The following is a 16,467-nucleotide window of genomic DNA, read 5'->3' as shown; positions in this document are numbered from 1 at the left end:
GCTCCTTTCATTTCAAATCTTCAAGAAAGGCAAACCAAGTATGCTACTGATTTTTATTGCTATTACCAGGGAAACTCTACAAACTAGGTAGTATTGGATAATGAATATTAATTATAAGACTATTTGAACTATTTTTACACACAACAATTCTGACACCAAATGCATGGTGTCTTCCAACACCACTCTCCAACTCTCTAATACAAGCCGGATGTCCTACAATTCCATTCTACACTATCTACCTGGAATTAATGTTGGATCCCACAAGTTAAGGGCTCAGTCCCACAAGATTGCATCCAGTTGAGATGCCAGTCAAAAGTCCCAAGTTGTTAGTGATGCTTCCAACCAATCAGCTATAAATTCAGAGGATTCCTAATTCACTCCTCAGTTTTGATAATTCATTAAAACGACTCGCAGAACTCAGGAAAGTGTTTTACTTACTATTACCGGTTTATCATAGAGGATACAACTCAGGAACAGCCAAATGGAAGAGATGGGCAAGGTATGGGAGAAGGGGCTTCTATGCCCCCTCTGTCCTGGTGAGCCACCTCCCAGTACCTTGTAGTGTTTACCAAACCTAAAGGAGCTACATTGCCTCCCCTCTTGCCAGCAGTGCTCAACTACTCCAAAGACTTGATAGCTCTATTTTCTCCTTCCCAACTGCATTTCCCAGAAAACACCATTCTCTGTTAGGCTTTTCTGCCTCAAACACATACTATTCCCTTGGGCTGGAAAGCCCTGCCCTTTTTTTTTTTTAAGATCTTATTTTTAAGTAATCTCTACACCCAATGTAGGGTTTGAATTTACAACCCTGAGATCAAGAGTCCCACGCTCTACCGAGCCAGCCAGGTGCCCTCAGAATGCCCTGCTTTCTTTTATCCAGCTAGCAAAACCCCACTCACTCTTCACACAGCAATGTAAAACAACTTTCTCTATGAAGTCCTCTTCCTTCCTTCCACATTTTCTGCCCCCAGTCTTAGGGGAAGGAACACATCACTCCCTTAGCTACTCAGAAACAATGATTAACAAATATTTCTATTGTTAGACTTATTTGTATTATATTTTTCAGTGCTACTTACTGGGCACTATACCACAATGCAAGCATTAAACAGTCAGATACTTGTTAAAGAATAGGAATGCATAATGGTCACAATCTAAGTTCAACTATAAGTGAATAATTTATTCTAGTCAAGACAACATCATTCATTCTAATAATCTTTTATCCACCCTCTATATGTCTGCATACCCAAAAGATTCACTGATGACACTCCTATGTTTACTGCAGCGTTATTTACAATAGCCAAGATATGGAAGCAACCCAAGTGTCCACTTGACAGATGAATAAAGAAGATGTAGTGTGTACACACACACATACACACACACACACACACACACACACACACACACACACACACAGTGGAATATTACTCAGCCATAAAAAAAAGAGAGATTTTGCCATCTGTGACAACATGGATAGACCTAGAGGGTATTTTGCTAAGTGAAATAAGCCAGATAGAGAAAGACAAATAATACATGATTCCACCTACATGTGGAACCAAAAAAAAAAAACCAAAATAAATGAATAAACAAACAAAAAGCGGAAACAGACCCATATATACAGAGAGCAAACTGATGGTTGCCAGAGGGGAGGAATGTGGAGGGATGGGCAAAATGGATGAAGAGGAGTGGGAGATACAAGCTTCCAGTTATGAAATGAATAGTCACGCAGATAAAAGGTACAGCATAGGGAACATGGTATTGTAACAGCATTGTATGGTGACAGATGGTAATAGGAACACTTGTGTTCAGCATAGCACAATATATAGAGCAGTACAATCACTATGTTGTACACCTGAAACTAATGTAACACTGTATGTCAACTATACTTCAATTAAAAAAAAGACTGACTGGTAAATAAATTACCTTACGCTTCCCAGATGCAGACTGGAGCTTTTAAACTGTATCTTTCCACCATTTCCCAACTCCCACATTAAGACCTTGATACTACAACTCGTCAGTAATATCAGAACTGTGCATATTAATAAACATTTCAACATTGGAAACCCTCTCCATCTACTAAAGTTTTTAGAACAAACGTCTACCAATAAGGTACACTAAGGAAGTAGTGACAAATATTAAGCTACATGGCACTTCAAAAGCAGCTCTGCTAATCCCACCCACATTTGAACAGTTGTTCTGCACTCTTCTACTTCCTACACCCTAATCTGTTTTCACTAAGCTATTACTCCATCTAACATTCTTTTTTTTTTTTAGAAGAGCTTTTTTGAGATATAATTCATACGCCACACAATTCACTGATTTAAAGTGTACATTTCGGAGTGGTGCAACCATCACCGCAATCAATTTCATAACATTTTCGTCATCTCAAAAAGAAACCCATACCATTTAGCAGTCACTCTCTGTATTAGTCAGGGTTCTTAAGAGAAACAGGACCAATAAATAGGATGTGTGTATATAAACAGAGAGATTTATTTCAAAGAATTGGTTCATGTGACTGTGTGGACTGTCAGGTCCGAAATCTGCAGGGCAGGCCAGCAGGCTAGAGACACAGGGAAGAGTTGCTATTGCAGTCTTGAGTGTGATGGTTCTATGAAGGCAGAATTCCTTCAGAAGAACCTCAGTTTTTTCTCTTAAGGGCTTCAACTAACTGACTGAGGCCAACCCACATTCTGAAGGATAATCTGCTTTGCTCAATATCTACTGATTTAAATGCTAAGCACATTTTAAAAGTACCTTCACAGCAACATCTAGACTGGTATTTGACTAAAAACTGGAAACTGTGGCCTAGCCAAGGTGACATATAAAATTAACCATCACACTCCCTGTTACTCTCAAACCCTGGCAACCACTAATCTACTTTCTCTCTATGGAATTGCCTATCCTACACATTTCATACAAATAGAATACAACATGTGGCCTTTTGTGTCCAGCTTCTTTCACTTAACATAGTGTTTCCAAGGTTCATCGATGCTGTACTATGTAGAAGTACATAATTCCACTTTATTGTTGAGTAACATCCCATTATATGGTATATCACATTTTATTTATCCATTCATCAGTTGATGGTAAATTTGGGTTCTTCCCACTTTTTTTTATTATTATGAATAATGCTACTATGAACATTCATACAAGTTTTTGTATGGACATATGCTTTCATTACTCTTGGGTATATACATAGGAGTAGAATTGCTAGGTTAGATGGCAACTCTATAACATTCCGTTTTACCATGCAAACTGTTTGAAAAAATTCAAAACTACAAATTTTGTTTACTCTACAAGCGTAACTACCATTCCTATACTGGTAACATACAGCATGATCTTGTTTTCCAGCCCTTAATTTTTGAAACAGAAGGAACTTTATAACTAGCATCTAATACTATAGTTAATATTTCAAGAAACAATAAAAAAACAAAATAGTCATTTTTTCTGTAATAGATTTACTTATGGGGGGGTCATACATACATATATACACACACATTCTATTTAAATTTTTTTTATGTTTATTTTATTCATTTCTGAGACAGAGACAGAGCATGAGTGGGGGAGGGGCAGAAAGAGAGAGGGAGACACAGAATCAGAAGCAGGCTCCAGACTCTGAGCTGTCAGCACAGAGCCCAACGCAGGGCTCGAACTCACAAACCGTGAGATCATGACCTGAGCCGAAGTCAGTCACTCAACCGACTGAACCACCCAGGCGTGCCCCCACACACATTCTATTTAAAACACAACCTCTTGGGGTGCCTGGGTGGCTCAGTCAGTTGGGCATCTAACCTCGACTCAGGTCATGATCTCGCAGTTCACAGGTTCAAGCCCCGCGTCAGGCTCTGGGCTGACAGCTCGGAGCATGGAGCCGGCTTCAGATTCTGTATCTCCCTGTCCCTTTGCCCCTCCCCTGCTCACGCTCTCTCTCTTTCTCAAAAATAAATAAACATTGAAAAAAAAATTGTTTTAATAAATAAAACACAACCTCCAAACATACTAAACTTAGAAATTATCTGATGTTAAAAAAAAAAAGTATCATTTTTTTGTTTATTATAGTATCCGAACAGTGATACTCCAGTATCCTTACACATAAAGAGTTGTTTTTATTCAATCTGTAAAATATTAAGTGATTAATAAATACTGTTTGAGGAACTAATCTTCAATTAAAACTCTAAACTGATGGGGGCACTTGAGTGACTCAGTCAGTTAAGTGTCCAACTTCAGCTCAGGTCATGACCTCAAGGTTCATGGGTTTAAGCCCCGCATCAGGCTCTGTGCTGACAACTCGGAGCCTGGAGCCTGCTTCAGATTTGGTTTCTCCCTCTCTCTCTGCCCCTCCCCCCCCCCAAAAAATAAACATTAAAAAAAAAAAATACTAAACTGATTTACTATCAAAATATCTAAGAATTAATAGACAATAAGGTTTTTATTTAATGCATTTTTTTTCTTCTGATCTGTTTTTCACTAACAGGCTGGTGATGAGATTAATGATGAAGAGTGCTGAGGTAGCAAGCAACAGACTGGTCGAAAGTGCACATTCTACAATCAGATGACTGGGGTCTGAATCCTGACTCTACTACCATCTTTATTACCCTGAACAAATTCCTTCACCTCTCTGAACCTCAGTTTTCTCATCTGTAAACAGGATGATAATACTACCTACTTCAGAAGTTTGTTGTGAGGATTAAATGAGATAATACATATAACTCTTAGCACACCACCTGGCAAATAATAAATGATAGCTATCACTTTTACAGAAGTCTGGACGCTGGTCAGAACTCAGAGCATATTAACATATTTCAGATAAGCCTACCACAATTCACTTAATATCATCAGCTAAAAAGTACATTTTAAAAAAACATTTCTTTTGAGACAGTGCACGTGCGCATGGGTAGAAGAAAGACGAGTGGTGGGGAGTCCCAAGCAGGCTCCATGAGCCCGACACGGGGCTAGATCCCATAAACCATGAGATCATGACCTGAGCCAAAATCAAGAGTCAGAAGCTTAACTGACTGAGCCACCTATAGGTGCCCCAAAAGTATATTTTAAATTATCACCCAATCACTTATGAAAAAAAGTAACAGAAAACTATGTTTCTTTACCTACATTCCCAAGTAGGTAAATACACAGAAAAAAGTTTTGAAAATTATATACCAAACTAATAATAACAGTTACTTCTGTAGTAGGGAAGGAGGATGGGAGGTACCTATGTTCAGGAGGACATATATATTCTCTATATAGATTCCAATTGCTTGAATTTTTGAGAATGTATTCCTGATATTTGCAGAAGTAAAAAATAAGAAGTAACAGCTTAAAAGTCCATATTGGAAATTCATTCTGCTTGGCTCAGCCAGAAAAAAATCAGTAGTTATAAATGTAGACAAACCTATAAGCCTGAAAGTACTGACAAAACCTTAATATAAGTAAATAAGAAAACAAAGTTTCTTACAGCTTTAAATAAAATCTAACCCAGATTAAATAATTGGCAAAGAATACAGTACTAATCACCAAAAACTTCCATGTTTTCAAATGCCTATACAAACTTTTCAACTTTTCTTCTTTATACCTATCAGCCACACTCCTTAAGGATAAAAGATTTACATGGGAGGCAAGTTTTTCCAAGGCTGTTTCAGTTATTTGCATAAACACCCAAATCCAAATCAGTTGCCTGAATGCAAACCTAAGAGAAAATATATTTACTGCTGGAAGTAATAGAGGTATGTTTAAAAAATACTAGCTGACTCAGAGAAATAATTAACTCAGGTTCACACAGTCTTTAAAAGTCTTGTCATATGATACGATTTCAGTTATGCTCCCAGAAAATTATAACTTAGCCTATTTTTCAAGAGAGCAAAAGGCAAATTTTCATTATAATAACTGTTCAGTCCATAAGATAGTTTAGAATAAATGTCTAGCAGTTGGCTTTCATTTCGGGGGGGCTGAGGGGAGTAGAGCAGAATGTAGATTCTGGTCCCAACTCCCATAGTTACTAATAGATGACCTTGTACCAGGAACCTCTAAATATCCAACTCCTTTAGGATAAAATGCACCCAGCCTGTAGCTGCTCTACCTACCTCCTAGATATGTGTAAGAGGGTTACACATATCAAGTGAAATAAGAAAGTACTCTGACTATAAAATCCTTAAAACAAAAGTAGTATTTTGCATGAGAATGGATATGTATGTAATACCTCAAAATTAATATCACCAAACACAAGATTATCTATGGTCCCAAAACGCTTAGCAAAGCATCTTGCACACTGCAAATTCTCAATAAGGAATGATTTATACAAAGACTACCTATTGGTAATTGAGTCCATGATCTCAAATTAAGAACTAACTCAAATGACCTTCTGCCCTTTGACCCCCCTCAGGGTTTGTAGAAGTACAGACTGCTCCATTGTTCAGACATCACTCATTCAAACATTTGTGTAGTGCCTATCCCCTTGTTCTCAAGAGCTCACATCTGGCAGGGCAACAGCACATTTGCATTATACTTATTTTGTTGTCTGTGTCCCATAATGAAATTATATACAAAGTTCTATGGAAGTATAAAGGAAGCAGCAATTAATTCTTTAGTCAGTGGGAGTTAGGGAAGGTTTCACATTGGAACTGGGCCTCGAGGGATGAAGGGGAAAGGTCATTCTGGAAGACAAAACGGCAAAAAAGGCACTTGTTCTAGGAACAGTGAGCACTGTCACACAGCTACTGCACAGAGTTTGGGGCAAAGGGAAAAAAAGAGTAAGAGAAGATGGAGCTGGAAAAAGGAGAAATGAGAGAGATTTTGAATGGGTTTGTACATCAAGTTAAAAATTAACAGGGCAACAATTAAGATTTTTGAGGAGACTTGGAAACTGTTCATTCATTTGTAGTGGCAGAGAGAGAAGCACCAGCAGGAGAATCCTTAGAACATTTCCGCAGCTAACAAATGCCATCATTTTCCTTGATTTAAGTAACTGACATACATTAAGAACCAATCTCAGTCTTTTCACTTAAAAGTCTAAATGACAGACACTCTCCTCCCTATTTACCAAAGAGAATAGATACTAAGCTCTAACATAAATACCACTTGAAAAAAACAAATAGGAGCCTGAGAAGGCAAAGAGTAGATTCAACCTAAGAAGTAAAGTCAAATACCTAAGCAGGAAAAAAAAAAAAAAAAAAAAAAAAGGTTTCAAGTATATACACCACCCATATTTTTAACAGCTTGAATAGATAAAATGTTTCATTAATTTTCCACTATTGTGAAAAGTGTGAAATGAATCTGTGTTTTGGATATACAACTTGGCCTTCTAAACATGTTTACATCAACGTGTCTTAAACATAACATTGGTCGATTATAACGCTTTCTCACAAAAACCAGCACCTCTTAATGACATTTTTACTTCTATCAACAAAAAAATCTGGTAAAGCAATACACAAACAAATAAAATCAATGATCTGCTATTTTCCAAAAGCTGAGGCCAGGATCTCTGCTGTCATATTTAGATGCGGGGAAGAAGAAATTATCTTGGCTATCAAATTCTGGAGATTCTTCTCTTTCAATGGCTTCCTTGCAATGTCCTTGGAATGTGACATATCATACCTGCTTTTATGCCTTTACTTCAGTAATTCTTCTCACCCAAAACTCCTCCTGGTATTTACATCCGTTATTTACATCTGCCTTACTTTAAGTCCTAAGATCTATCTCAAATTGTATCTCATCCATGAATCATCCCTAAAATCTCCAGAACTTACAGAACCTCTCTTTTTGCTCAAGTCCTAATAGGCAAGATAATATATTTGTGTTTTCTCACTTTCTGGCATTTAATCATTTTTATTCCTACTGTGAGCCTGGTCTATGCCCTTACAAAATGACATCATATCTAAACTGTTACAAAGCCTTGGAATAGCAGAGAAGTTAAGAGCTTGGGTTCTAGACTCTCTAGAGTTAAGAGTCCAAATGCCTACATTCGAATCCTGGCTCAACCATTTAATAGCTATGTGAATTTAGGCAAATTAATCTAATCTAATCTTTCTGTGCCTTAATTTCCTCAAAGGTTAACATGGGAAAAATAAGCACCTATCTTAAATAGTTATTTAAGGATTAACTGTTAACATGTAAAGCAGTTAGAACAGGACATGGTACATAGTTAGTGCACAACAAGTGTTAATTAAGCAGGTACCCATTTGCCCTTGCTCCAGGCCTCCCTACATATTGTTGTTGTATCACTTTTAAATGGTGGTTCTGTTATGTCAGCGCACAGAACTTTCCCTGGTCTCCCATAGTGCATGGATCCATGTCCTTGGTAATTAAGGTACTCCACAACTATCTACTCAGCTTCAGTTACTCAGCATCTACTTTATACAAAATAAGAGACAGATATAAGGCAGACACACCCTCTGTTTCATGGTCTGACAACTAAGTATAAAAAAGAGATACAAACATAAAACATCACACAGAATGGATGTTCACCCATAGCTACTCTCCAAAAACACTCTCGAATCCAACAAAATCGATTTCATCAGTGATGGGAAGATGTCAAACTCAAAATTATCTGCTTTTGTCTGTTTTATTTTACTCTCATCTCCTCAAAACACACAAAAACCACCCAAAAAAGGATACCTTTTCTTAGTGTGTAACTATCCACCCCTATTTTAAAGTCGAATTAAAACACCATCACTCTTGCCATTTAAACTTATTTAATACTATCTTGTCTCAATCAACTATTCTCAAAGTGTATATTCACCCTCTCTATCTAAAACATAGGTTCCTAGAAAGAAGGAGTGACAATCTCTTCCCAGTTTTTGTCGTTTTCTTCCCTCTCATCACTGTGCCCTCCACTAAAACAGATCATGATAGAACAGGTGCTCAAAAATATGCATAGAATTTAAGTAAAAAAGTGAAACTGGAAGTAGAATACTCTTACTACTACCACTTGTTACTAATTACTAAGTAAACTAGAGTAAGAGTGGAAATAGACTACCGTATCAACCACTAAACTATCACTTGTCCATAAAGCCTCAAAGCAAGTGGGACCACTAAAATCAAGAGGTAGTCCACTCACTATCCCTTCTATGTAACCACCACATAGAGAGATTTGCTTCTTCAGTGGTACCTTGGAACAACGGAAGGATTAAAAACATTCCATTATCTGCCATCTTATTTCAAGAGCCTGACCTCCAAAAAGAAGTGAAGGATGTACACAGGGCCAGCATCCAAGCAGGGCAAAAACCAACTGCTACACCCCTAAGTAGATGATTTGGGAAAACATTAAATTCCACTTTGTCACAAAGCTGTTGCCCTCCAACAAGCAGGTTTTAAGTACCATAACACATTCCACACACTTAGCATTAAAAAAGTATCACCTAGGGGCATCTGGGTGGCTCAGTCGATTAAGTGACCTATACTCGATTTCGGCTCAGGTCACGATCTCACAGTTCATGGGATTGAGCCCAATATCAGGCTCACACACTCTCTCTCAAAATACATAAATAAATATTTTTTTAAAAAAGCGTCACCTAGATTTCCATATGCCTATGTTTTCCAAATTTTCTTTTTTTAAAAAAAAAATTTTTTTAATGTTTATTTTATTTTTGAGACAGGGAGAGACAGCATGAACAGGGGAGGGTCAGAGAGAGAGGGAGACACAGAATCTGAAACAGGCTCCAGGCTCTGAGCTGTCAGCACAGAGCCTGACACGGGGCTCGAACGCGCGGACCACGAGATCATGACCTGAGCCGAAGTCGGATGCTTAACCGACTGAGCCACCCAGGCGCCCCTGTTTTCCAAATTTTCTACAACGAACATGTATTACTTGAATAATCAGAAAGCTTCGTGTTTATTGCTTCTTCTAGCTCTTTATTTATTTTTGAGAGAGAGAGAGAGAGAGCATGCAGGGAGGGGCAGAGAAAAAGAGAAAGAAACCGAATCCGAACTAGGCCCCGCACTGTCAGCACCAAGCGTGATGCAGGGCTCAAACCTACAAACAGTGAGATCATGATCTGAGCCAAAATCAAGAGTCAGATGCTTAACCAACTGAGCCACCCAAATGCCCCATTACTTCCTCCAGCTTTTCATGGGTCTCCTTTAATGGCCAGTGCCAAATGCAAAAGTCACAAGGTAAAAGTCAACCGAAGGGCATATTACTCCAATTTTCCACCTCCCAGGGAAAGTGCCAATTTGAACAAAGTTCTCAACTTCATTTGTTTCAATTTTAAAAATTATTTCTACATATGCCATCACATGAAAGAAAAACAATTGTCATTACCTTCCTAAGACTCCACAGCAATACAGCAAATTGCAAAGAGCTGCCTAAATGGTTCCCTGTTTCCCCACCTTAAACACCCTCCTCCCTAAGTACTGATCTCTTAATAAGGACCCGAAAAGGTGCTCAGTAATTTACATGATTATCTCAATCCTCAAAACAATAGTAGGTACCATTATTATCCCCAGGAGACAAAACTAAAGTTTGAAGACGTTTGAAAAATAAAAACTTGGGGGTGCCTGGGTGACTCAGTTGGTTAAACATCTGACCCTTGATTCTGGCTCAGGTCATGATCTCACGGTTTGAGAGTTTGAGCCCCATGTCAGGCCTCTGTGCTGACAGCATGGAGTCTGCTTAAAATTCTCTCTCTCTTCCCTTTCCCAGCTCATGTTCGTTCTCGTTCTCTCCCTTTCTCACTCTCTCTCTCTTCCCCCCCAAAAAATAAAATAAAAAAATAAAAAAAAATAAAATAAAATAAAATAAAATAAAATAAAATAAAATAAAATAAAATAAAATAAAAATACAAACTTGCCTAAGGTGATGCTTGCAGGAGGGGATTCTGGTGTTGTACAAAGAAATTTGCTGGGAATATATATTAGGCTCAGTGACTTTTGTTAGGAGAAATCCTCAAACAGGAAATTTCACACTTAGAAAACAGTAAGTAATATTTGGTCGAACTATGGGTTTTCTTTGGACTTGTGTATCTCAGGATATCTGGCACATAATAGGTGCTCAATAAAAACATGTCTGTTCAAACCTAAATTTTAAATAATTCATAAAACAATTTGATCACATGGCAAAATCCGACAGGCTATTTGTTTTAACTAAATTAGTTTGTACAACAATCAATAATTATATCTATGCCTAAAGTAATGACTTCATGTCCTGAAGTGTTTCTAGCTAAAGCAGAAAAAAAGTGAAAATGGAAATAAGCTATACATCTTTTAAAGTTTTTTCTAATTACAAATTCCATTAAAAATTTTAACATCATCTCAATTTATACAATACTCACTATTGATCTATCCTTAGCCATCTTAAAATAACCTATTGTGAGGGTTTTAGTATAGCCATGAAACACACTGTTCATATAACCACTATTTTCTAAATAAGTAATAGAAAAAATCTGAGTCTCCTTTGAATAGTGTATCAAAGAAGGTGCATTTGCAGATTATGTACTTTAAGGAAACCTGTTATCTGATTAAGTTGGACCTTAGCTTAGACAGAAAGGTAAAGCTGATTAAGTTAGGACACTAGCAGTTAACTGATGTTTGAATTTGATAGCTGGAAAGATGAGTTTTGTGAACACTCACTTTAAATGCTTATGGGTAATCCATGAAGTCTTTTAGGCATCCAAATTTTAGTTTCCAGGGAGAAAAAAAGGGTCTGTTCCATAGGTAAATGAACATCTGGTGTTATACAGAAAAATTAACATATTTTTCAGTTCTCATCCTACACACAGAGTAGGGCATAGGTATTATGCAAGCACAATCTTTGCCTCCTTTCTTTAAAAAATGATTTATATAATAATTCCTTAATTCAGTAGCAACAGAAATAATGTTTTCTCTTCTTTTTTTGTTTTTTAGGCTTAGGCTTCTTGCATTTCAAAACCCTACTCTTCAAGACTTAAATTCTTCTTTTAAAAAAGACCTAATCATTTAACTCAGAGCAAAAAGTCAGGAGGTGAAACCCAAGGTATTCCTATTAGTCTTACATAACTTACTCTAAATTGGAACTGATACAATAGCTTAACTAAAACCTGAGGTATAAGGACAAAAATCAGTTCTTTAGTATATTCTCCACACACATAAAGAGTTTTAAAAATTAAAAGGGCCTTATTTTTTTTTCTTGCATTCTTAAAATATAAGCACCCACTACAGAATAAATTAGGGCACCAATATAAAATGCAAAAGAGTCACACTTAAAATAAAGAGCATTAAATTCATCCTATCACATCGAGGTAATGCAATTGACAGAACTGGGAAATAATTTCAAATAAATTAATTTCTTAACACTGATTTTTAAAAATCACTTCTGTAAGCATGCATTAAGTATTTTTTATAAGTTCTTGCAGGGAACATCAAAAAGTGATTTTCAAAAGCAATATATGTATGTTCATCCATCTTGCAAACAAAACTGAAAATGTAAAGTTACAGTTATTAGTGCTTAAATGAAATTGGCTTTTAAAATTGCAAATTACTCGTTCATGGGTAAATACGTATCAAATCTTTCAAAAATGTAAATTTACACAAACAACTGTCCTTACTAGGAAGACCCTGATCTGCACTCAATTAAAAGCTATGTGTTAACTACATCTCACCACTGAGACACCTGAGCCTCAGTGTAATACCAGCCACAGATTCCCTGCATTGCTTTGGAAACTGCTGCTTGCTTACTAAAGCACTGAACCGCAAATTCGCCTTTCTAAAAAGACTGGAAGCAAGAAGCCAAGTTTCACTATCTAGTTTTCCGAAATGAATTAGGGTTTGGTATTTCACTGGGAATGACCACATTATCAAGATGCCATCGCCCTCCCGAGGCATTTAATTACAGTACCTTCTCTGTTTCCATTCAACCACCTCAACTAAACTTCCAATAGAATCAGACACACAAAAAGTTGCTTCCATGGCCTTGCTGAAAGTCTCCTCTGGGTGCAACGCTGGGATCCTGCATATATTACGCAGAAAGGGCAAAGGGAAACGAAAAGTAAAGATTGTTAGATAACGTGGTGACATTACCTTGCCCGTCTTGTGATCAAACCAGACGAGAGCGTGGTTCCTTGACAGCACTTTGCAATCAAAGGTAGCATTATTCTGAGCTGGTCGACAGCGGGCCACGGAGCGGCCGATTTTAATAGGTTCGTCCAGGTAGACATGGCGCTCCTGAAATGGGTGCGAGTTCGGGCGGCAAGTGAAGATGGCCAAGGCTGACGGCATCGAGGACAGACTGGGGTGTCTCTCCTACCAAGGGACAAAGAGGAGTTCCACCGGATCCGGACTGCCCTTCACAAGCTTATACCCCTATCCCCCCCAAAATTTTAAATTAAAACAAACTGCGCATTGTCTAAGCATAACCAGTGAACATCAACAACTCTTCACTTGAGTGGGAAGACAAGCCAGCGCAAGCCCCATCACCTCCTTTAAAACCCAGCAGCGCCCTGATCAGACAAAGTCCCCGACTGGCAGCTTTCAGTCCATCCTCTTCCCTGGGAAGAAAAGGCTCAAACATCGGTCAGCTCCGGCTAAGAAAACTCCTGGAAGACAGTTCAGGGACTGGAGGTATCCAAGCAGATGAGTCACACACCAATTCTTGTGTTTTGTTTGGGATCGCGGCCGCTTTTCCCCCTCGGTAGCGGAAATGTTGCAGCACTGCAGCATGAAGGAAGGGTCGGTTCCGTGCGGCCAGGAAGGTCCTTTTGGGCCGAAGGAAGGTGTAGCCGAGCACCTCTGGGCAGCCACCGCCCGTCTTCGAGGGCCTCGAGAGTGGAAGGGCAGGGGCGAGGGGGTCGGTGAGGGGGTCTAGACGGCCAGCGGGACAGTCTGCATTGCTCTTGCCGCACGGAGGCCACCCGGGAGGTGGCACGGGGTCCCTGGCACGAGCCGAGGCAGCGGTGGCTGGGGTCCTTGGCGCGAGGAACGGGGACAGGCAGAGGCGCGGGCAGCGGCCGAGTGGGGACTCCCGGGCACCTGGCGGGCGTCCCCGCGCCCAGGGCGGGGATCCGGCTCGGCAGGCCGGTGCGGACCGAGCGAGGCGCAACCCCGGGGAGGCTTGGGGGGTCTCGGCCGGCAGGAAGTTGGTCCCTGGACGTCTGAGCTCCTGGCTGCTGCTCAGCACACGGGCAGCCTTCCTTCAGGGTCGCCCCCACGAGGGTCGCATCTCAGGGACGGCAGCCGCAGCTCCCAGCGGACGAGGAGGTGGGGGAGGGAGGCTGGCCCGGAGATTGGGGGAGAGGCCTGGAGGCCCCGGGCTGGGTCCGCCGCAGCCTCCACCACTCGCGGCCGGTGGAACACGCTCAGGCTGTGCCCGACAAGGCAGGAAACTTTCCGACCTGGTGGGGAAAACATCAAAACAAACGGCCGTCAGGCGTCGGTGCCCGCCCGCCTCAGCCCGCACCCCCTTCAACCCGCCCCTTGCCAGTCCCCACGACTGGCCAAGACCTCGGCCGACCTCTCCGCGGACGAGCTGCTGGGATTTAGAGCCCGAACGCCACGACGGGTCCAGCCTCCCTCGCCGCCGCCACCACCGCCTCAGCTTACCTTGCCAGCGCCGGCCGCCATAGTGACTCTGACTGAAACCTACCCGGTGCACCGCCACGGGAACGCGCACCCTTCAAGGGCCCTCCTACCCCCTCTCCCGCGCCGTAGTCCAGGGTCGTCACGTGTTCGACGCCGTGGAAGCCATGATGGTCAAGGGCAGAGAAGAGGGCACGCTAATTTTTAAGGAGCCTCCAGGCGCCATGTTAGTTAAGGGCTGAAAGCTTCAAACCATGGGACAACCTTTACAACCATTTTGGTTAAGGGCAAGAGAAAATTTGACCTGTTGAAGGCCTTCCAAACAAAACGTGACAACTTCCTGCGTTACCATCTTGGTAAGAAGACACCAGCTTTTACTAAATTTTACTCATCATACTTCTCGTTGAAGATACCAACGAGCGAAGAGAACAGACACATCCGAAGGAGATGTTCATTTGCAGTCATCTTAGCTGTGGGCAACACAGTCCCCTACAGCCGCCTTAGGTGTGGCCAACCAGATTCCCACAAGTCTCAGGATTTGTGCATCTAAAATGAGATCCCTCCTCCCCCTGCAAAAGTCTTCTGAGAATCCTGCCCAGAGAAAAACTCTTAGTCTCCGCATTCCATTTCGAATGACCATTCTTCTCTTGGGACCTATCACGTCCCCCAGGGCTCCAATGCAGATTCTACCCCGGAAAGAGTGTGACTTCAGAAAGTTTAAAATCACCGTGCTTCCAGAGAAAGGTCAAACAATTTCCAATATGAAAAAAAAGAGTGTATAGTCCCCATTCATAATATTATGGTAGATGACGAGTCTGTAGAAGGAAAAAATACAAAACCTAAAAGAAAATTTCAAGAAAAGATGGTGGGAAGGAGTTTTATTCATTTAGAACCAATGGTGGCTTCATTCTTCAAATTCCTTTGACAACAGGCTCTACCACTGTGTGACCTTGAGTTTATCTAAAACTTTTCTAAACCCTTTCAAGCCTCTTTTTCTCATCTATTACTTGGAGATGATACATAACTCACCTGTTATTGGGAGAATTCATTTCAATACTTACATATAGGAGTTTGGCCCTGTCCTACCTGTCCCAAGTTCTGTGCTGGGCCCTGGAGACACAGTTGAACAAAACCTCAATCCCTGTCCTCTGAAAGCACACCTGGATACTGTGGTATAGGAAGGGCGGTGGGGAGGAGACAAACGCATAGATATTTCACTTTGATGTAATGAGGGCTAAGATGGAAGCAAACAGTGAGTGCTAAAGGTGTCAGGGACTGCCTTCTGAGGGAGGTAACTGAACTGAATGAAGGAAGGTAGGAAAACCACAATAAATACAGTATTTATTGAATGGCTTTTTAAATGTCCAGTAAAAGAGAATAGCAAGAAAGGAACAAAGCTATTTGAAACAGTGGACCAATGTGCCTGGCGCATAATAGTGAAATAAATATTTGATGCATGAATGAAAATTACATACTGTTACTCATTATTACAGGATAAAGAAGGAGTGGCACAAAATGAGTCTGGAGAAAAGAATATGCATTAGATTATAAAGATACTGGGTATTTGTGTACTTTTCTAGGACTCTTCACTAATTCAGCAAATATGCATTGAACTACTACAGCGTTCCAGGTACTTTATTCTGGGAAAAAATAAAGATATGTTGAAAAGTTTTAATATAAGAGGGTAAAAAGTTTTCATTTCTGGTAACTTTTAGGCTTATGTGGAATAAAGTAATACAGGTCCCTCCACAAATCTCTGATGCGTTCTGGGCAATGAATTTATAAGTTATTTGTACATGATTTCATTAGTTCATTCTAGAAATATTTAATTGACTGCCTACTGGGAAATAGCTACTTTGAAAAGCCCTACAACAGTGAAAAAAAAAAACCCAACTCCCTCAAGCTGCTCTTAATGCAGATGATGATATAGTAAGAAACTTGCTGTTATAAGTATATCAAGAGTATATCAAGAGTAATGGGAGCATGGCAGAG

The 16,467-nt window shown here is 40.1% G+C and overlaps 1 protein-coding gene across 31 annotated transcripts in view; it reads right to left on the bottom strand.

Moving 5' to 3' along the window:
- The window catches only part of SLMAP (sarcolemma associated protein), a 150,793-nt gene extending 137,024 nt beyond the window's left edge, over positions 1-13,769 (bottom strand). For all 31 annotated transcript variants that reach the window (XM_019823363.2, XM_019823352.2, XM_019823404.2 and 28 more), the window contains exon 1: positions 12,982-13,769. In XM_019823363.2, coding sequence (XP_019678922.1) covers positions 12,982-13,179 — 198 coding nt within the window. In that variant the 5' untranslated portion in view covers positions 13,180-13,769. The remainder of the gene's footprint in view (positions 1-12,981) is intronic.
- Between the last annotated feature and the right edge of the window lie 2,698 nt (positions 13,770-16,467).

The sequence above is a fragment of the Felis catus genome, chromosome A2, assembly GCF_018350175.1.
Source record: "Felis catus isolate Fca126 chromosome A2, F.catus_Fca126_mat1.0, whole genome shotgun sequence".
NCBI lineage: Eukaryota > Metazoa > Chordata > Mammalia > Carnivora > Felidae > Felis > Felis catus.
Note: the sequence above shows the minus strand (reverse complement) of the source record. Positions and strands in the feature narration are given on the sequence as shown.